The sequence below is a fragment of the Poecilia mexicana genome, unplaced genomic scaffold (genome assembly GCF_051168715.1).
Source record: "Poecilia mexicana isolate PSO_F unplaced genomic scaffold, ASM5116871v1 scaffold_9, whole genome shotgun sequence".
Taxonomy (NCBI): Eukaryota; Metazoa; Chordata; class Actinopteri; order Cyprinodontiformes; family Poeciliidae; genus Poecilia; species Poecilia mexicana.
The window spans coordinates 25,892,629-25,914,582 of NW_028263378.1; the positions used below are offsets into that span (position 1 = coordinate 25,892,629).

General features: G+C 38.4%; 1 protein-coding gene across 1 annotated transcript; it reads right to left on the reverse strand.

Annotated features, from left to right (window-relative positions):
- On the reverse strand, window positions 1-17,071 carry piwil2 (piwi-like RNA-mediated gene silencing 2). Its single transcript, XM_015005985.2, has 24 exons — window positions 16,963-17,071; window positions 14,013-14,423; window positions 13,839-13,932; window positions 11,829-11,943; window positions 11,101-11,264; window positions 10,884-10,974; window positions 10,415-10,525; window positions 10,115-10,232; window positions 9,415-9,539; window positions 9,107-9,187; window positions 8,915-9,028; window positions 7,272-7,460; window positions 7,057-7,141; window positions 6,525-6,617; window positions 5,769-5,909; window positions 4,404-4,517; window positions 4,130-4,318; window positions 3,195-3,296; window positions 2,940-3,056; window positions 1,937-2,025; window positions 1,657-1,762; window positions 1,286-1,539; window positions 1,100-1,207; window positions 1-582 (listed from the first exon to the last, which is right to left on the reverse strand). The coding sequence occupies exons 2-24, from the start codon at window positions 14,421-14,423 to the stop codon at window positions 426-428; spliced, it is 3,168 nt and encodes a 1,055-aa protein (XP_014861471.2). The 5' UTR covers window positions 16,963-17,071; the 3' UTR covers window positions 1-425.
- Window positions 17,072-21,954: the final 4,883 nt, after the last annotated feature.

The following is a 21,954-nucleotide window of genomic DNA, read 5'->3' on the forward strand; positions in this document are numbered from 1 at the left end:
TTTAGTATATAACATCCTAAATGCTCAGTTTTATTGCGAGCTTTACAACACTTTCAGCAAAATTAATACACTACAGATTTTTTGATACAGCAGCATAAATGTGGAACAAAATAAAAAGGCTTGTTGAAATCTTTTTTGGGGGAAAAATGGTAAAACTGAGAGCTCTGGAACAAATTTAGAGAACAGTAACAATACAAACCTTCTGCAACACTGAAAATCTTGCATCATAAACAGGATGTCACATTCTTACATTTTTTCCAACATTAAAAAAATCCCAAAAACTATAATGTGTTTCACACAATGTGTTAGTCATTTTGATCATTTTGACATAGAAACGTAAAATCTGTGAGGTTTCAATATTACTATAGCATCATGTCTTCATCAAAGCTGTATGTTTAATGACTTGTGTTGGTAACTGGGTCAGCTCAGAGGAAGAAGAGTTTGTCGGACAACTGGATAGCCGGTTCTGAGTGCAGATACTGGCCGGACAGGAACGCTAGTTTGTGGGCGTACTTGCATGGTGCTGGGACACGAATGGTCCCTGGCCAGTTCCAGTACAGATGGCACATCTTGAACGTCAGCCTGACATGAGACCAAATTAGTAAGAGTTACCTTAACAGAACTCGAGCTGTTAAGTTCAGGAAAGAAAAACAGTCTAAATCAGTAGTTCAAACATTTATAACAAGCACTACCAAATACAGAGTTTTCCAAGTACCACCTTCTTGACAAATACTTTCAAAATTTATTGGGAACAGACTTGGACATTCAGTATGTTGTATGAAAGCAATACAAAAATCATTTTATTGTCTATGAGGGCTGATGATTGATGAGATTTTTATAATTTTTACTCAGAAGTTGAAACATGAAAATATCAGGAGTTGGACTTCTCAGTGGAAGAGTGAAGTTTCTTGCCAATTCTGTCCTTTGATATTGTTGCCGTGCACGTAAAACGTTTACATATAAAGTCACGGTAAAAATCTGCTTCTTAAAATGTTTATCTCATTATATATTTCAAGCAAAGATCTATACAGCCACCTTGTTATGAGCAAGGTGTCTGTAAATCACAGTGTATTCAGAGTGATGTGGGTAGAGCACTTACCTTTGTAAATGGTCAGGGCTGAGGTTAGCTGTGTTGTACAGGGAGATGTAGTGTGTAGGAAGTCCACAACCCTGACGAATGTGATGTGCCATCAGATAAAAGTCCACCCTAAACGTCAGGCACAAAACATAAATTAGTTGCTCAGCTGCTTTGCCTAAGTAGCCTATCAAGCCTAATCAAACTGACCAGTCCTTCTGAGTGAGGGTGTGATCCAGAACAGTTCCAGGTGGAGGCGTGCCAAAGTTGTTCGAAGCCCAGGAGTACAGGTTGGTGCTGATGCGCTTTTGGACCACAATGAAGACCAGCTTGGGCTCGTAGCGGGGGAACGTCTCGAAGCATTTGATCAGCTGTGGTATCTCGTATTGCTCGACCATTTTTAGCTGGCCATCAGACACACCGTCCCGATACACCACAATCTTCTCAGGCAGGTTGTGATTTATCTGTACAGAGCAAACAGAACACATTGTGTTTTGGCTAATTAGTTTATTGTGATTTATATCTGGACCACCGTCTGCCATTTGGAGGTTGAGTTGTTAAGCACACGTGCAGATTGTTACCTCGTGGTACTTCTGCAGTGCAGCCAGCAGGCAAACTCTGAAACCATGAATCAGTTCCTCTGTGGGCGTCTGGAAGGTAACCCTGGAGTACCAACGGGTCAGGGAGCTACTCGAGAGAAAGACAAATCAATTCAGATTCTTTTCAAATTAAGCTACAATGCAGAGTAAAAATTACAATTGTGACTCGAAGGTGCACTTTTCAGAAACTACTAGAGGGATGTTACCTCAAAACATGGATTGAGTCATTTGGAGGAAAAGTAAATAAAAACATAAAAGATACCTGTTCACGCTGGCAACAAATCCCATGACTGACTGATGTGATTTGCTGGTGTCATGGTGAACATCAACTCCAACTACCATCAGGTTTTTCTGTTTGAATGGGAGACAATTTGCTGTAAACAGAACATCTGCACCAATGGTGCCCATTGTGAACATGTTATGGGACCACTGGTTTTAAGAGCTGCAAGCATGCATAACTGTACATCCACCACAAATCCTAACTTACTGGTAGATAATTTCGGTATCTGAAACAAATATCTTTTTTCCATTTTATAATTGCACTGCTCAAAATAGCTGCCACTTTAATAAAAAGGAACTCAAAACTTTAATTCCACATTTATTTGTGGAAACATCTGGTGCTTTTGATAAGGCCTCCACTCTGTTATACGTTTCCACTGAAAACTTCTCTACCAGAGAAAATAGAGAATTTTTTTAATGCAAACATCAGGGACGAATATGTCTCCAAAGCAAGACAACCTGTGGGTAAATCAGTTTATAGACTTGTTCTTCTGTGCTCTGACTATAGACCCCTTGCTCTGAGACAGCCTGTAATGAATACAGCTATAGGAAGATAGTCACAGGAAGCAGAAGAAGCCCTAAAGGATTGTTTTGAGGTTACAGACTGAGATGCACTGTGCTAGCCACACAGAAAGGACATCGATACCATGACTAAATGTGAGACTGACTGAACTTCATCTTCATCCCCACAAGAACAAATGCTTCCCCAATAGCATTTAGTGACTTAAAGAACCATTGCTAAATAAAGAAAAAAATAGTCTTCAGGGAGGGAGACAAGTAATTATTGAGAATAATAAAGCAACTTAAAGTCAAGATTAGAGGAATCAAGGAGGCGTACGAGAAGAAGCTGGAGAACAAGCTCCAACAGAATAAAATCAGATGTCAGGGATGAGGAATATCAGTATCTGTGAGCATCATGTTCTTTGATTTATCCTGTGCACTGAAAAATCAGTCAGGCTGTGGCTGTTCTGCGACTTGATACCCACCAGAGGGATGTTGACGGTCCAAAGTTCTCCTCCTAACTTGCTGTTCACCTGCAGCAGAATCTTCTGAGCAACACTCTTCAGCTTCATCTGCTGAGATATCGTCCGGACATTGATGGCCTAGAAACAAATTTACTTTTCAGTATCTGAATTGTAATATATAAATATTTTTAAACATGTCAACCCCTCTGGATTTAAACACAAGATTATTGTTGATGAAACACAATAAAACAAATCAAAACCAGAAACAACACTGACCTGAGAAGGAATCGGGCTTTTGACACAGCACAGTTTCTTGATGGCGCTATAGAGGTCATCTCTATTGCCGACCATGATGCACACAACCAGCTGCAAATTGGGCTACACACAGGTGTGAAACTAAAATTTAGTGTTGACTTCATTGCATTTAAAGGATTAAATAAGATTTGAACAAAGGTCTTTGTAAAATTAAAGAAAAAAAAAAAAACAAAACTTATTTTGCTCAGTGGAAACAGTTTATTACATATTTTGTGTCTGTTAGCAAAGTTTAAGCAAATTTAACTTTAACTGCAGTCCAGTGCAAGGCATGAAAAACTTAGAAACTATTCTTGAAACATTAGAAAACTGTGTGAAATACAGCTGAGCTGGTATTACTTTTAGTCTGAAAGACCTGCTATTCATCAATGTACAAAATGTCAAGAGGTCTTAGGCTATACATGTAAATGATGCATTTATTAAAAACGTTCAATAAAAATTGCTGGCAGAGAAGTTGAGATTTGCAGAAGCCTTTGTTTGCTTCTATGGAAATTTTGTGTTAGACTTTCACACTCATTTACATCACAAAGCACACAGACATTACTGGAAGAGAGGAAAACCAGCCAGAGTTCAAAATCCATTTCTAACTTGCATGACTTAACATTAAATTAACAAACAAGGACAGTTCAACGGTTTTACACACCACAAAACTAAACTAAAACATTAAATTTTATTTCTTGTTTAAATCATTAATTTAACAGATGGGACACCTGGGAAAATACCTAAAATATAAATTTCTTGGGAGGTTGGGTTCAACTTGCATACATTTTTATCTTAGCTGCAACTATAAACAAGTATACATCGACAAAACTAGAACTTAAATTACACAGTTCTAATTATAACACATTATAGGATAAATTTGAAATACATTTAATATAAAGTGGGAGGGAATCCCTTACCTCACTGGTGAGATGAGAGTGGATACTTTTGACGTACGTCTCAGTTCGTTCGTCCCGCAGCTCCACTCTAATGGGGCGAGCCATTCGTACCCCGATGGGTCCGGCTACCTTCTTAAAGGTGGAAACAAGTTCTTCAGCTTGGTCTGCACAACGAGAAGGGTAGAAGATTGCCCAGATGTTCAAAGGGACCTGGGAAGAATATGGATCCGTTAATTATTTCACAAACAACCTCAAACGTATTATAAAAACATAAAAACTATCATTTGTCACTTACAGAGCTGATTGAAGTGTCTCTCACAACCTCTCTGGACCAGGAAACATCAGCTCCGGTCGCAAAGCAAGACGTCTGAAGACAGATGGTTTCAAGCGGCAAAGTTCTTCCTTGAATCTGCAGCAAAGGGGGAAAAATAAGCTTGAGCTACTTTGACCATTTAATGGGTCATCATTAAGATGTACCAGTCAAAACTAGAACATGTCCTAAAACCAGCACAGATATATTAACTGAATAACATAAAGATAATATTTTGAATATAAAAAGACTCATTAAATGAAGCACGAGATGAGATGATATTTTTCAATTTTTAAATAATCACACGTTGGCATATTTTAATGACAAAGGATGGAAACTGAAGAGCAGCTAAATGTTGTTTTTGACTGAATCCAGAACATTATGTGCTGTGCTGAATGTATAGCCAATTAATTTGATCCGGCATTAAATCGTTAAAATAAAATCACAAGACCTTTCAAAACCTGCTGCCACATCTTCTTTCCATCCTCCTGAGGAACTTTCTACTTTGTAAGTTTGGTAATAAACAATCTTCAGAGATTTAGAGTAATATCTGTAATAAACAAGACGCCAAGAGTTTGGAGTGGCGGATCAAAAATTCAGACAGCAGGTTAAATAACAGCTAAAGTATAAACACAATGAAACCTAATCAGCCATGAAAACATATCTTGGCCAACTTCTGCATAGAGCTACATGTTTCTTTACAATCAGTTGTTGTCCAAGCAGAGCACATATAGGTCTCTGAATAAAAAACACCTGCAGCACTTTGTCTTTAGATGAGTAAATAAGGGCAAGCCCACTTAGATGACATTTAGGTCATACGACAAATATAAAAAATAAAACCACCACTGACACCACATTTTGTCTTCTAACACAGTGGTCTCCAGCTATGGTCCTCAGGGATCCCTGTTCTACATGTTTCAGACAACCGGCTGCTTCAATGCACCTGTTTCAATTGAATGCATCGTTTACCGGCTGGTGCAACACCTGAGTGAATTTGACTTCTCACATTCTTCAAATCAACAAAAATGGTGTCAGTGGTTAGTGTTTTTTTTTGCTGAATACGTTTTAGTTTGTACCACCAAAATATCAAAGATTCAGGATAATTTTTTCTCTAAACTTTAAGGACTGAAGAACTTTGGCTTTGATGATTACTTCATTTGAAGAATACATTTTCAATGCTTAAAACAAAAATTTAAAAAGTTTACTGTTGTCAGATTTGCATCAGACACTTTGAGCAAGACTTCTCTTGTTGGACCCAATACTGCAAAAAGTGTCTGAGGAACTTTGCATTACCGTCTTCCCCAAACACAAAGTAATTAAAAACTTTTCTCTGTAGTGACTGGTTCCTACTATGAGGATGTCTGAGCCGATCTCCAGCCCCCATCGACTGAGCTCCTTCACACTTTCAGGATTGGAGCTGATGTTCTTCAGAAGCTGCTTTATGGAGTTGGTGTGCTGCTCACTGCTCACGTTGATGTGATTGGTCAGCTCCTGTAAAAAAGTTAAGACACTCATTAACATTTACCCCAAGTGTTTTTTGTTTTTTTTGCCATCATTGCTACCTAAAAGCACTTTAATTCATCTACTAATAGTCTTAATCTCTTTATATAACAGATGTATTTAGCACACTATAATAAAATATGCAAGAACAGAAATCCTATTATCTTTAACACCACTGGTAAAATGTGTAAGACAAATCTCATGATGTTAAATGAATAATCATGTTAGCAATATCATCATCATCATCATCAACTTTATTAATAGAGCACTTCAACACACAGCTGAGACAAAGTGCTGAACATCATTAAAATAAATAAGATGATAAAAGCATAGAAATATGTCCTCCTACTTCCTCATCAAAAAACAGAACATGTCTTTGGTGAGGAAAAACTTTGTAGCATTCTGTGAATAATATATCATTTAAAAAGTTCAGACATGTACCTCACATACAGAATTCAAGAAACTTAAAAACAATTAATGAATGTTCTTTACATTAAAAAACACAACAAAGATTAGATTAGATTTTAAATTCTGTCTCATCTGTGTATTGAGGTCAAAGTTTTGGTAGACTAAATGCTGACAAGGTTATGGCCCAGCAATACTTGCCTTCATGGCTCTCATGTCTTTCCTCATTTTCTCTGGGATTCCTGTCAAGAAGGAGAGCTCTGGCACCAAAAGGATCTCACCGGTGATGATTTGCTGCAAGAAAGGAACAGATGTGAAACAAAACTGAAAGAGCAAGAAGATAAACCCCTGAGCATCTTAATTTGAAGTTTTATTTTCTTATTCAGGATAAAAGTTTTAATCGTTTTTGGGTAGCTGACCACTGATGTCAAATTTGTTGTGTGGATTTGACTCTTTGATTTGTAAGCAGTGACATCCGTTCTTTACAAAACATTAGAGAGAGAAAAAAAAACATTTATTCCAAAATCCACCATGTTTGGCACCAAAAACCTTAAACTTGGTGGTGCTGAGCAAGACTTGCTGCCACCAGTAGGTGGTGGTAGTATACTCTGACAAGAGTAATGGATGACAACTGAGCTGTCCACATGAAAGACAGTGACTGTTTTACCATGAATGTGTCGTTTTAAACTTTTAAATTCATGGTGAAATCACTGATGATGAATGGAGATTTTACCTTCCCTCCTGGTTTGGACCTTTCCTTTGGTCGATGGAGGAGTAATGGTTGGTTCATCTCTTTGATTGTGATTCCATAGTTCTTACTGTAACAAAATCAAAAGCAGGACATTTGTTCTTGAACAGAATTTCTGATTTGGCTCAAAATATTTATCGGACTTGCACTTTTTCCTGTTGAGATTTGATTAGTTCAAAGACGGAGCAGAGGAGTCTCACCTGTAGTATTCCAAGAAGGTGGTTTTAGTGCCATCCATCAAAGTGAAGGTGTCGTTAGGAGACTTATTCCACTCAATGGAATCGATGCGGTACGTGCGGTTGTTGTAGCGTGTGATAACTATGGCTCCCACTAGTTCTTTGGTGCACACATCTTGGAAGTTCTCTTTGCTCTGTCTGTACAGCATGTTCCTACAAGACACCAGGACAACGGCTGAGGCTTCTCCTTTTTTTTTTAAAATTTCATTTAAGTAGCCCCATACCTCGGTTTGTGGTACTTTTCCTCAAAACTTAGATACTGGGGCGAGATTATGAAATTATAAATGGACAAATTCAGATGTCATTAGCCAAGTAGCTTCTCAACAAATCATCTCAATTATATCTGGAAATACGTATTTGGGCAGAAAGTTTTCACCGTTCCCTCCCAGAAGACAGACAAGAATATTACAGTGTTAAACCCATCAAGTTATACAAAGAGCCCAAAATAGACGGTGACATTTGTGTATCTGTTTCTTACAGATAATGTGTGAAAAAAATTTAATAAACACAAATGACAGAAGAAAAAACTAAACTGCTACATTCTACATTGTGAGTCACCTCAGAGCCATGAAGGATATATTAGATAGTGTGCTGTGAAGAGTATGTGGAGCTCACAGTTTGGCTTTGTCACAAAAAATGACAATAGATGTCCATCTACTGTACATCCAACTTAGAATGTTATCAAAAAGTTATTTACTAAAAGATTCATTACACCAGGAATTATATATTCCAAACATTTTCTGACTGGATTCTGGCTTGCAGCTAATGCAGACCCAAGATTCAGTTTCTCAGAATAGTAAAATATTCTTTAATACTAATTAAAAATTGAACAGGAGAAAACGTCAGCGGTGTCTCAGGTTAAGGTGTTGGATGAAACGGCTGTGTTCAGTGGTCTTATGTTCTCTTGAAAACAAGATTCAATTTGTCTGAGGTTTGGTGTGAAATGTCCATAGTGGGTGATCTGAGGAGACAAATCAGGTTGTCTGCGAGGGAATGTTGGAGCACTTCATGCTTTAATGGCCATGGTATCACTGTGCTTGATTGGCCAACAAACTGGGCAGATCTAAAGCCCATAGGAGTCGATAGAGTTCTGCCAAGAGGAAGATCAGGAATCCTGGGCTTTAGGTTTTCATAACACTTCAGCAGAGCCACGGGCTGATCAATGCTACACGTGAAATTAATTCAAAACAAGCCTTGTATAGTACATGAACATACCTTCAATATATACCTATATTAAAAATTATTTCACGACAGTGTAATCTAATATACTCTCTTTTAATGAAAAAGACTTTTGCCCTTGAATTAGCTGTAACTCTTAATCTGAAAACTTATCAGACAAATGTTTATTACATACTGTGTATGTAATAATGTTGTAATTTGAATTAGTGAACTAAATCAACCTTTTATATTCCAATTCTTTAGAAACCATCTGTTCATGTAGGAATGTAGGAATAAGCAATGTATAAATTGGTTGACATTTCTGACAGACTTTAGCACGATTAGGGAAATTCATCAAGACGAAACAAAAACTGCTAAAATATTCATTCGGAGCTGGGAGCTCCTGCTAAGAAGGCTAATTGGCTCCTTATTTTGAAGTGTAAACTCACATCAAGTCCAGCACAGAGTCGTTCTGCAAAACTTTGTGAGTCACTTCCACAGACAGGTACAGACCTCCATCTGTGCGCTTAATAGCGGTCGCATAGCCTGGCCACACTTGAAGCCTACGAAGCCAAACAGAAAAATGCTCAATATGTTAGCGAGTCAAATTTTCTGAGGGTGAAAGTAAACTTGATACTAACCGTTGTTTTTCAAGAACAACAGCGCTTTCTGGATCATAATGGTTTCGGGCCACCTGCTTCAGCCCAATGATTTTCATCACCCTTGAAAGAGAAAAACTATGGTCATATCCAGTTATCTGTGCAGCTACACATTATTCTACAGCAATGTGGAAAAATTTACATCCCAGAAGGAAGGCCTTGAAGGGATATAAAAGAAACCAGTCATTTTCTTAAAATAGTCTGGATTGCTTTCAGACAAATGTATGTATGAGATTTCATTAGGTTACATTTAGTGTCAAAAATAAGAACCAAACAAATTTGTGAAATACCTTCTGAAAACCACATTGTAGAACGGGATGCAAAGGTCACAGTTTGGGGGCAAAATCTTTGTCATCTGGATTTTGATTTCTATTTCTTGGTTATCAGTCCGTCTTAAGCTCTTTAAAAGGACCTCCTGCATCTCATCAAAAGGTTAAAGGCAGACAAGAAAACTGTCAGTTTGGGTTTATTTTTCACTTATCTGCAAGGTAAAAAAGCTATTAATTAGTTATACTAATCCGCAGAGCATTCCAATCTGCTAAGGAATTGATTCAAGACATACTCAGAGTTTCCCCCAATGTATTTTAAACCTGGCGGGCCACAAGGCTTTACTTGTGCCCCCACCAGGCTAAGCATTGACTTTTTTTAAGTCCTTGTAAAATGTTTGCGTTTTTTTAAGACTTTATAGTTGGTGTTCAGGTATTAATCTTCCAATCTTTCAGTAACACATGATTATCAAGTGATATTTTAAAATTTCCTGTCAACTTTAAACATTTTTTTACTTCAAAAAATGATGGGCTGCTGGGTGAATGACTCCCCTTAGCACCCAGCCAAAGGACTTGGCGAGTTTTCTGGGGAAACCTTGAATAGTTGATATAATAACAAATCAAACCAACTAAGTAGACTGAAAAAAAAAAAAGATTTAAAGAAAACGAGTTGTCCAGGTCTGGTCTCAACTATACCAAGTAACACAATCCCTGTGAAACTTACATCTTTGAGTTTAACTGGCAGGTAAAGGATGGAGCCATCAAAAGCCACCACTTCTCCTGTGGTTGAGCGATGATCCTTCATCATGCCAAAACGCATCGCCATGGATTCAACATTCGGACTGATGGGAAATTCAAGGCATTTCAAAATGCAGATAAAAACAGATAAAAACTTCTGTTTGCAGCTTCTAACAAAAAATATGAATTCTTATAGTGCAAAATATTCCCTGAAATCAAACTTTGGTTTTCATCATGTTTTGTTGGATGGAGAAGAAAGGGCAACGCCATGAAATCGTGTACTTACGTGAAGGTGACGTGGTACTGATAGACAGCTTCATTCTTGCATGAAACTACGATGTGGTTTGACCCAATTGTTATGGGAGCTCCTTTTGTTCCAGTTTTATTAATTGGCGTACTAAGCAGAGACAATCAAATAGAAATAGAAATGAACTAAAGGGAGAGGAAAGACAGGCTGTGTATTTGCAAAATACTTTAGCAAAAATGTTAAACAAAATAAACTATTTATTTACAGCTGGATGAGGTGGTAACACTTACTTTGGTTGAAATGGCCATTGTTACTTTCTGATACAGAACATGTAACTGTATCAAACTATTTTGCAACACCAGACACTAAAACAAAACCCTCTGAATGATGAAAAAATGAAGGAACCGCCTCCAAATAAGATAAAACCAGGACAAAATGTTGTGGGTGACAAAGTGCTGATATTGTCTAATGACTGTGATATAAAAGCACACAACAGAAGCATACTTACCGTACTGCCTCCATTGTCATCTCCTTCTTTGGTTGTGCACTACTTAGAGGCACAGGCAAGTCCTGAGTCGTTGGAACAACTTTCAAAACTCCTTTGGATTATTTATATAACAAGACAAACAACTTAATACATTTTAAAACACCTTCAGGAAAATTAAAGTGTAAAGAGGTTTAGGAAATGCATGGACAGACGGTCAGTTATCTGAAGCTTTCAGTACCTTCAGGATGAGGCGGAGACAGCGGGGCTGTTTGGGGATCAGATGTTGGAGAAACTGGCTTAATCTGACCTGAAGGCAAAGAAGAAAGCAAAGCCTGTCCTCTTCCCACTCCAAGTTGCGGCAGAGCTGCCCTTCCAAGTCCCACAACCATCTGAGGGCACAAACTTCAGCAGTGGAGAAAGCATAATACTCATCAATTACCCATCAATTGCCATAGCAGCCAGGACTGCTAATGTGTTTCATGGTGGGAAAAGTAAAGCAGATTTTAGCTCTTACTGACAAACATATTCTTTATATTCATGTAGCATTAATGGAGTACATATTTGGACTGCATAATCAAAACTTACACCTGACCAACAAGATAACAAAAACATATTTGAAATGTCCATATCGGCAGATGTCTTTCAGATTTTCTGAAACAAATGGCTGCAGATTACACCACAAATCACTGTATTTTATTCACTGTTGAAGTTATTTGATTATTTTTAAGTTGGTTAATAATATCAATGTTCATATGACTGAATATAATTATATTCAACCAAGAAGACTAAATGGCAAAATAAATATATTCAAATAATCCATAAGATAGTTTCAGGGTTCAGGTCAAATTTAACCATCAGGCTAACTACACTTGGTAGTGCAGCAGTAATAATGCATACTGCTATTACTGGATGTTAACCATTTTTACAATCAACATCTGAGGTACTATACAGAATCAAGAAAACTACCTGTTTCCCCTGCCCATCGAGTCTCCACGGTGACCAGCACCCTGCATGGCGGTGGTGAGTCCTACCAGGGAACCTTGAACTTTCACCTGTCCATCATCTCCAGATTCTCCTCTTCCTGCAGAAACATCAATTCTTAAGGCTTTACACAAAAACTAGATCATGAGTTTGAAAGAGTGCAGAAGCCTTTTAAGTGCATAATGCACTTTTATTTTTATGGCAAATCTCCTACCAGTTCAAATGGACATTCACATTTCTAAGTGATTTCAGCCAACATTGCAGGCCTCTTAGCAGGATCAATGTCAGCAAAGTATAGGAGTCAAATATTAAGATGCTTAAAATACAGCTGGCAATAAAAATGCTAAATGTGCAACATAAGGAAATACAGTACCGTATTTTCCGCACTATAAGGCGCACCTTCAATGAATGGCCTATTTTAGGACTTTTTTCATATATTAGGCGCACCGCACTATAAGGCGCATAGAATAGAAGCTTCATACTCTATTATTACACATCCACATTTATAAAGAAATGGTCCCCGAGTACTTTATATAGTAGGCTGGCCCAGTCGTTGTTTCACTCACGGTGTTGGTGTTGCGATATTGTGCCCAACTGCTTTCTGGGTAACACAGACCAACCGACACGCTGCCGCTGCAGTCTCTGTCTCTCTTCCCTGCCCCTCCCCCCCGGCTTTAAATGTATTATCAAACTTTATTAACAAACCAGCGTTCTGACAACTATCCCAGCATGCACCGCGCACTTCTTTTTCTACGGGGGAAAAAGAAGTTGGCGGCTGCTTACCGTAGTGGACTATCTACGTAAGCAGCCTACTGCATGTCTGTGTAAACATGACGTCTTTCATTTCGATCTGAGTTAATTAGCGTAGCATTTCTGCCAGATTTTCACAAAATATCAGCCACGACAATGGACAGGGGAACCAACAAGTTCATGTCATCTTTTTTGGACGACATAAAGGTGTTTGAGCCACGGGATGCCTCCAACATTGTGCACGTCACAGCTAAAAGCTACCGACAGATGAGGAAAACAGCAGATCCTCACACCCTCAGCATAATTATAGCTGTGGACAAGATCACTGATGCCTATTGTTCTTGCAAGGCTGGGTAAGTCGGGCATTCATGGTTTTGATGGTTACTTTTGAATCACTGATTTCTGTTGTTGGCAAATGTTTGAGTGTGCCTAGGCCTGATACTCGGTGCTAGCATGGCTAACACGATTAGTTTAGTAAAAAGCCTTTTCAGGTAAAATAAAATCTTTAATGTATGTCAGCTACGGTACACATTGCATATTGATCTGTTCAGCTAACGTAAGACTGTGTAACAGACAGGCTTCAAGGTGTAGGAGTTGTATCGGTACTGCCATTATGCTGTACTTGGCTAAAAGGTTTTCATGATGGATGTGTTTATTATTGACTTTCTTTTTTTCATTCACTAAACACAAATCAATAATATTTACACCAGCACACACTCCTTTGTTCTTATTGATCCTACGACGGTTGAGCTGCAAATGCGGTCGTACACAAGCTTTGATCCAAGCTAGGCATCCCGTTTCAGATTTAGGAAATCTGTGAATTTTAGTTCCACAAATACGATCAGGATGCCTGACATCGCCTGTACAGATGCCCCACTGACAGTGGAGAACCATTCTTTTTCGAGTCCTGACGCAAAAACTTTCTGCCGGTCTGCTAGTCCACAATGTACATTAGCATGTGTTTACTACTGTAGCTTATGTTTGTGAGACGGTCACGCACGTGGTAGCTGCGCTGTGACGTAAAATGGGCATTAGCCAATGAAACGCGGCCCCTGTGGTAAGGTCCGTTGCTAGACCTGTTGTGGCTCAATATTGGTCCATATATAAGGCGCACCGGATTATAAGGCTCACTGTCGGCTTTTGAGGAAATTGAAGGTTTTTAGGTGCGCCTTATAGTGCAGAAAATACGGTATATCAGGGTTTTTGTACTAATGTATCCTTTTTTCAAAGTCTTGTAGTACTGACCCACTGCTGGAGTTCCTCTTCCCCAGGAAGTCACACCCATTCCTCTAAACATGGACACCAGCGTTGACCCCTGACCACAGGGCGGCGCGCAAACCTGTAAGAGAACAGAAACCTCAGTTACCATTGAAGCAAATCTGATTTTATGAAAAACATTTAATTGAGAAATTCCCCCACCTCTTCTCCTCGTGGAGCAGCAGGGTCTCCTGCTGGGGCTGGGGGTGTTTCTAACATGTGCTTCTGTTCATGTTGTTGCTCCAGTCTAGGCAGGACTGCTCCTCGGCTGACCCCGACCCTGGGTTCAGCTGATGGGAGCAGAAGGCCTCTGGCTCGGCCGACTCCCACCTCGTCAGGCTGCACCAGCAGCCCTCTGCCTGGCGCAGTGGAGGGCGGCAGCATTCCTCGTCCTGCAGGGATATCACCAGGGGGCAAGAAACCCCTGGCTCGTCCTAACCCCAGCCCTTCTGCAGAAAGCAGCAGCCCTCTACTACGTCCTACAGCCATTTCCACAGGCTGGAGTCCTCGTCCGCGTCCCAGCATTTGGAAGCCTGCATTGTCACTGAGGTCAGGGGGTTTTCTTGGATCCATCTATTTAATGGAAAAGATTTTGTGGTCAAGAAAGGTGAGAAATTATTTCAAACTAAATATGTCCCTTAGGAAAAAAAGGCCAAATCCAAATATGTCTCAATATAATGCATCAAAAGGGTTGGAATGGACAAATATTGGATTTAATGTTTACTGTGATAAAATTATTATTCAGGGTTTCCTTCAGTGTATTATAAGCCTGGCAGGCCACCAGGCTTAACCTGTGTCCCCACCAGGCTAATCATTGCTTATTTATTTAAGTTTTTAAAAAATGTTTGCATTTTTTAAGACTTTATAGTTGGTGTTCAGATATTAGTCTTCCAATCTTTCATAACACATGATTATCAAGTGATATTTTCAAATTTCCTGTCAACTTTAGCCCTTTTTTTTTTAACTCAAAACATGGCGGGCTACTTGAATGACTGCCCGAGCGCCTAACCACCTGGCTTAGCAAGTCTTAGGGGGAAACCTTGTTATTGTTAGTGTTAAAGCAATGGAGAACCCTCAAAAAATAAATTATATGTATATAAATTAAATAGCAACAAAATGTAAACTGTAAAGTTTTTTTGATTTTCCAACATGGAGGTCCCAACCACATGGCAGCAGCCTGTTATGTTTAGATTTTATGCCATATTCAGAATATTTTATAGCGTCTTACCAGCTCAACATGTTTCTATGACAGCCAATACTGTGGCCAGAGGTCAATTTTTACTCTGCAGAACAGGCTTTTTTTTTTTTTTTTTCCAAAAAGCATTTTATTCATACAACATCAACTGCAACGCATGTAGATTGATTTTTGTTAATCTTGTCTCAAGTAAACAATGGACTGCAACAATGACCTATGATGAATAAAATTATTTATATTTACCTCAAACAGTTCAAAGAACATTATATTTTCAGTGTGGATGCATTTAATAAACAGAATGAGTGACTGCCAGGTCAAATGCTGATTGTTGATGCCAGGTCAGAGCCAGACAAGGAAAATTTGGCAGATTTAGATCTCTGGCCAACTGATTGGTGCAAATATATTTAGTAGTGGTCTTGATAAAGTAATTAATGTGGTAAATATTTCATCAAAAAAAAAAAAAAATAAATAAACACTTTCTCTACTTAATTGATTATACAGTGTGATGAACAGAATTTAACATTTTTAACAGAAATAATTTAAGTTTTCTATTTTCTCTATAATTTTATTTTAGTTTCCTTTATTTTCTAATTTCCCCCCAATATTCTGTATGAATTTAATATTTACTGTCACTTTTTTCATCATACATTTATTTTCTCTATTTCCTCTGCATTTTTTTTCTTTCCTGTTCACTCCATTCTCCATTTATTTACAGATTTCTTCTTTTTTTTCTCATGTTTTTTTGCGGTAAAGTGACAAAAGGGTAAGAGTATTGGATGGGAGCCTGGTGGGTCCACATTCAGAGTCAGCTTCTCTCCTACTGGTAATAATCAAGATCTAAGCTGTAAGTAGAGTTCTCATTTTGTATTTCTTGGATGCAGTTTTCCTCATTAATTATTTTATCTAGCAATTTATTGATTTCTCTTTTTATTACCAATTTTGGCAGGATCAGTCTTCCACAGGCATGTGGCAACTTCTAAAAACTGGCAAAATTATTACAGAAACAATTATTCCAGAAAGAGATGAAGATGACAGCAGGGAAAGTGAAGAAACGGAGGCAAATGGGGGCTTTTGATGCCGCTTTCCCCTAAAAAAAATGGGGTCACGTGAGCAATTAAACTTATGAGTCTGACAGTCGAGCTCATAAGTTATAACCCCACATCCCACGAATGGAAAGCCCCCGCAATGTAAACCACGCAAGGAGGGAAAACGGGGGAATATTATGAGGTCGCAAGTGGTACATGAATTACCGTGTGCTTACAGCAAAATTAATGCAAAACTTGCCAAACAGTAATGAACGCAAAACTATTTATTTCATTCGATGTGAGCGCCTACGTTCCATCCTTGTTCCGCGAGCTTCCTGAGCGCATGGAGAACGGTAAACTCAGGAAAGGGAGAGCGGTCTAAACGGGGCCACGTATCAATTTGTTTTCTCATTTAAATGATAACATTTAATAGTTTATCTAAAATACTTTTGTGCTGCGAAACTGGAAAAATTAGATAAACCTTGATTCATATTTGACTGGTTTAACAAAAAAAGAGCAATTTTTGCTACAATATCTGTTCTGCTACCCTTAATATTAATTAGCCCAGACAGGAAGGCGCCGAATTGCTGAACTATTAAAAACCTTTACATTCAGATTTCACACATTATAGTCTTATTATCTAGTGAATGAGACAAATGTCGTATGGAACAAACTAGTTTTTTAAATCAGAAAAGTAAAACAAAATCCCCAAAACTGGGAATTTTCCACTTCGACAAAGAGAAAATTTACATCCGTTAGCTAACCTATCCACGTGTAAAAGAACAAGTCTAAACACGCCCTTAACCTCTTGAAATTACATGTGGACGAAATTCGGGCTACACTTTCAGCATTTCAACACACACAGATATTACAATTACTTTCAAAAACTTACAGTAAAATGGGAAATCCGAGTAAGTGTATTTTCCGTTCCGTATTACCAGGTGTTCAATTAGGCCCTGTTCAATCTGACAGACTCGACGTCTCACTTTCTGTTGGATCCGCCCACCTGATATCCTATTGGTTCACTCAAACATTTTACAGTAAGGCATTGGTTTATGCTATCTGTCAATCTAATTTTTTAATAAAGTCCTCTGTTGCCCCCTAGTGGACAACACCGGTGCAACCTGAAAAGAATTTGTTTTTGTGGGTTTGAGAACATGCAAAATGAGTTTTCTATCTACAACAGGGGTGTACAAAGTGCGGCCATTATAGGCCAGTGGAGTGATTTTGTGTGGCCCACCAACTGCAGTTCAAGAATGTTATAAATCTGGCCTGTCCAAACTATGTATTTTTAAAACAGGGTAAAATGTTTACCAACAATTATTTTAAAAAAATGTATAACACAAAGTATTTGTCTTTTTTATAACCAAGCTTTCATAAGTAGAACCACATGTATTTAGAGACTTTAACTGAAAATCTGACTTTGCTAGACCCAAATCAGCTTTTATTTAATTCATTCAACTTGGCAGAATATAGCAAGTGTTTTTTAAAGAAAGTAACTCAAATCAACAGAATAAATTTGTACAATCAAAAACTGAAAACTTGTTGCCTTCATTTTAATACACCAAATGTGCAAAATCATTTACATTCATAGACCTAAAATGAATAATATCTGTTTTCAACAACAAACAACAAAATCAGACAACTTTAATTGCTTGATTTTATTTTCCCCCTTTTTTTTCATTCTGCAAGCAGTTTTGACCTGTCAACTTTGACCCACCTGAAAAAAACATTTTGTGGACACCCCTGATTTACAATGTTCTCCAGCTGGTCCTAATAGAGAGATGTCAGTAATTCTACTTTTAGATTGTTTCATATATGTGCGTAACTTGAAAATAGTAAACCTCTGGAAAAGTTCCCTAATTGTAAATACATTAAATAGAGTAAATTGTGAAACAGCCAGTCACATTATAGTTTTCCAAATCAAAAGTTATTTTTGAAAAATTCCAAAAGTCTTCAGCTGCTTGCAAGGAAAGGTGTTTTGCTTTAGTTGCTGAATCCTGGTCATGTTTCTGAGCCTGCAAGTGACCATTCACACAGTTCTACACTTGCTTATTATAATTATGGCAGCATTTTCATGTGAAAGAATTTGTTTGATATACACACATGCATACTTTTATTATTCATTTACTTCTGCACTGTTTATTCACAAATATTCAAGCCGCAGTTTGGAAATAACCTTCATCTCTGGCACTTAGGTTAAATAGATCCATTCAAACTCTGATTGAAAAACCTCTTGACAGCCACTAAAATACACACCATGATACTATTTTACCAACAATATATGAATATTTAACTTATTTATATTTGACAGATGTTGTAGTCAAACTGATTTTTAACATGGGATTGACTTTGGCATGTTTTTGTGACCAGTTCGGATAAGAACAGGTGCTGGAAATCTCTTTTTCTTCACTTACTTTGATACTGATACAGTTTTCAAGGATTACTCAGAATTTCACAAGTTCACTCTTATTTTTTCAGTTTGTGTATACACTCAAGCTCCTTAGTGTGATACTGTCAGTTTCTCTGCAAACAATTTGTGTTAAGTTAATTTTCAAGCGTTACCACTTCAGGAGGTGCTTTGATGTAGAGTTGATGTTGAGGCAAGCAGGGTTTGGGCTGCACAGTGGTGCAGTTGGTGGTACTGTTGCCTTGCAGTAGAAAATCTTGGTTTTGTATCCTGGCCTGTGGTTTTTCTGTGTGGAGGTTGCATGTTAATTGGTCTCTCTAAAAAGTTGTAGTTGTGAGTGTGTGTGTGTGTGTGTGTGAGCATGGTTATTTATCCTGTCTGTCTCTGTACCCCGCCTCTCGTCCAATGACCGCTGGAGATAGGCACCAGGCCCCCTCTTGACCCTGCAAGGTTAACCGTGTTAGATAAAAGGGATGGATGGTTTAAAAAGACAGAGAATGAGACGACTCCTGTGGTCACCTACGTACAACACCTGAAAGAAAAACAATCTATGAACAGAAGAGGACTCTCTTTCTGTTGCTAGCCACTTCTAAAACAAATGTGTTTTTCTCTTCAGCTCCTCACTTACATTTCGTTGTCATGATGAAATTACCTGGTTGTACCCTAAGCTTGTGGCCCGGTGCCTGAATGTGTCATTTTGTTAAGGTCATGTTCGGAAAGCCGCAATTTGCTGCCAAGAAAACAAGATAACCCATGTGTGTCTCACTCCTGGCCTATGGAGAGGCGATCCTCACTTATCTGCCTTTAGCCATAACCCACATTAATAGATGTTGAACCGCAACTCACTGACTGCTCACATTATGCTCATCTGTGTCAGACTGCCATGTCTAATGCTGCATGTTTGAATTATTATATATATATATATATATATATATATATATATATATATATATATATATATATATATATATATATATAAATATTCTCCCCCTATATTAACCCCATTTATCTCAGTGAGAGAACAAGATATAGGGTTTTGATTTGATCAATGTTCTTGTAACCCCTTAAGAAAGAATCTGAAAAAGTCACATGGACCCACATGGAACATCATGACAGTACTGGTTGACCCAAAAACACATTTGGGGAATTTTGAAAGGTATGGAGACAAAAACAGGCTCTGCAATTTGATGCCAAGAAAGACAGCTGCCTTATTCATGCTCTCACATCTGGAAGGAGGTGACTCAACCAGGCAACAAGGCCGTGCGGAGACCTTTGGAGTGGTAGATGCTCAACGTCAAAGACGGGGACATAGAACAATATTTTCACACACTTAGCATAATTAAACTAGCTGGAGTATCAATAACCCACATTCATCAAGAATCTAATATGGAGTCACACCATAGTATATCTTTGTCAAGTCAGGACAATGCAAAGCAAAGCAGCCTTTGTTTTACCTTATGGGGTACAAAGTTGTTGTTGAGGGGTTGCTGCTGCTGCTGATGGTGATGGAGAGCAGGGCTGTGATGATGCAGACATTAAAAAGACCATTGGAGAGATTGTAACTGATTAAACAAGTGTTATGAAATAGAAATACGAAGGGGGAAGGTGCTAAAAAACATCACGCCCCCAAATGCAAATTTTGTCCTGGGCTAATTATTCCAGGCTCAGATTGATTTATCATGACAGGGTTGGATTATGGGTTCGATCCAGCTTACTGGCTTGTGGTTTCAACCCAGAAATGGGGTAAAGTGACTAATGTCTTGCGTTAAGACTACAGAGAATGTGTCATGATTTGCTTACGTTGAGGAAGAATCAAAGTGCCACAAGATGGATAACTGAGACAAGAAAGGACAGAGCAGAGCTTGATGTAAATGTCCAGCAGCCAACAATGACACAGGTGAGAAAATATATGCACACAAGAGTGATCAGAGGATGCGGAACAGCTGGAAGTAATTACAGAGGAAGGAGAAGATACATGAGATAAGGAAGTAATCAAATAATCAAAATATAAACACAAATGGAACCCACACCCTCACAACTGTGATAAAATACATTGAAAAGAGGATGTTATCTTTATTAATGAGGAAGTAATAGTTGGGTTGAAATGAATGACCAATCCTTACGTTTTTCTTTAACTGTTTTATCTTTCCAGATAACACAGATATCACAATTATTGGTGATATAGAGTGTGAGTCTAAAAAAACACACACACACACACACACACACACACATCTTTTTCTTCGAGTAATTTACAAATTAATTTGTAAATCTGATTAGAATTACAGCCAGAAAGTTTGGTGGAGTTCAGATCTGATGTTTGTATGACATAGCAATTTCTCATTTTGTGACAAGAAGTCAGATTTTGAGGCTTTTGTCTACTTTTAATCGACAACATCAGCTTTCGGGTAAAGCGTATCCGACTTTTTGTACCAAAAAAGATAAAGAAACAACCCAGCAGTTCAGCAACTCAAAAGCAGGACTGTCGTCCAAAGCTTAGCAGGATGAGAAGGAGAAGCAAGATGTATATGGGTGTCATTTAATGCTTTCTGCGTATCTCTAATCATCACATGCTATCAATGCACGTCTAATCTCTTTTGGTATAAGTCCTACAGCGCTCCCTGAGAGAGTCACTGACACAGTGACAGGTTGTTTAACATAAGCGCTGGGAGCTCGCCTCGGAGGTTTCAGGAGTCTTGACCTATCGCTGCTGACATCTAGATTTTGCTGCTGCGTTTAGCTTGAACGGGATGGATTTCCCTGCCAGCATCAGGTCTAGCTGAAACTGCCAGTGGTCACCAGAGCTAATTTGATGTGACAATCATCACTGAACTGTCAGTCACAGAGGGTAATGGTGAGTAAAAGGCATGTAGGCTGCAGTGTTTGGGATCTGGGGATGGACAGCCATGACAGGGCTAAAGGGAAATTTGTGGGATACAGCACAGGCCGCCCTGTAGTCGGGACGAGGAGGAAAAAAAGAAAAAACCATCACAGCTTCTGGTGCTTAGACTGTGATATGAGCTGCCAAAGTGCTTAGAATATTTATCCCATGTTCTGAGTGTCTCACACCGTTTAGATCTGGGTTTTCTCGTTTGATTTGCTCTGAGTGCTTGAAATCGAGGAGGCAACCATGAAAAGCAAACGCACGCAAAGTTGAAGAACCACTGAACTCCTGAGGGAAATATGTTTTCTGTTTAACTTTGTATTATTTATTTATAAACAAGTGCTTTATGTTCTTTTTTAGTTTTTGCCAAAATATCAAGAGCTTAACTCACTCTTCTCTCCTCCAAAAAACAAGCTGTACGAGGGAAAAGCTGGATTGTTTTATGAAACACTTTCATGTACATTATTCCTACACACTGTACAAAGAAAGCTCTGCTAAACCCTGGAGTTTGTTTAGCATAACCTTGAGAAGACAACAGTTGAACTTTTTCACATTTTGTCATTTACAACCACTTATATTTGTATTTTAAGAGT

Excerpts from the sequence above, each read along its gene's own strand:
- piwil2 (XM_015005985.2), bottom strand. The coding sequence starts at position 14,423 with ATGGATCCAAGAAAACCCCCTGACCTCAGTGACAATGCAGGCTTCCAA. Across the intron at positions 13,933-14,012 it reads CTGCTCCACGAGGAGAAGAG|GTTTGCGCGCCGCCCTGTGG; the intron begins GTGGGGGAATTT and ends GTTCTCTTACAG. Across the intron at positions 6,618-7,056 it reads GGTCCAAACCAGGAGGGAAG|CAAATCATCACCGGTGAGAT; the intron begins GTAAAATCTCCA and ends CCTTTCTTGCAG.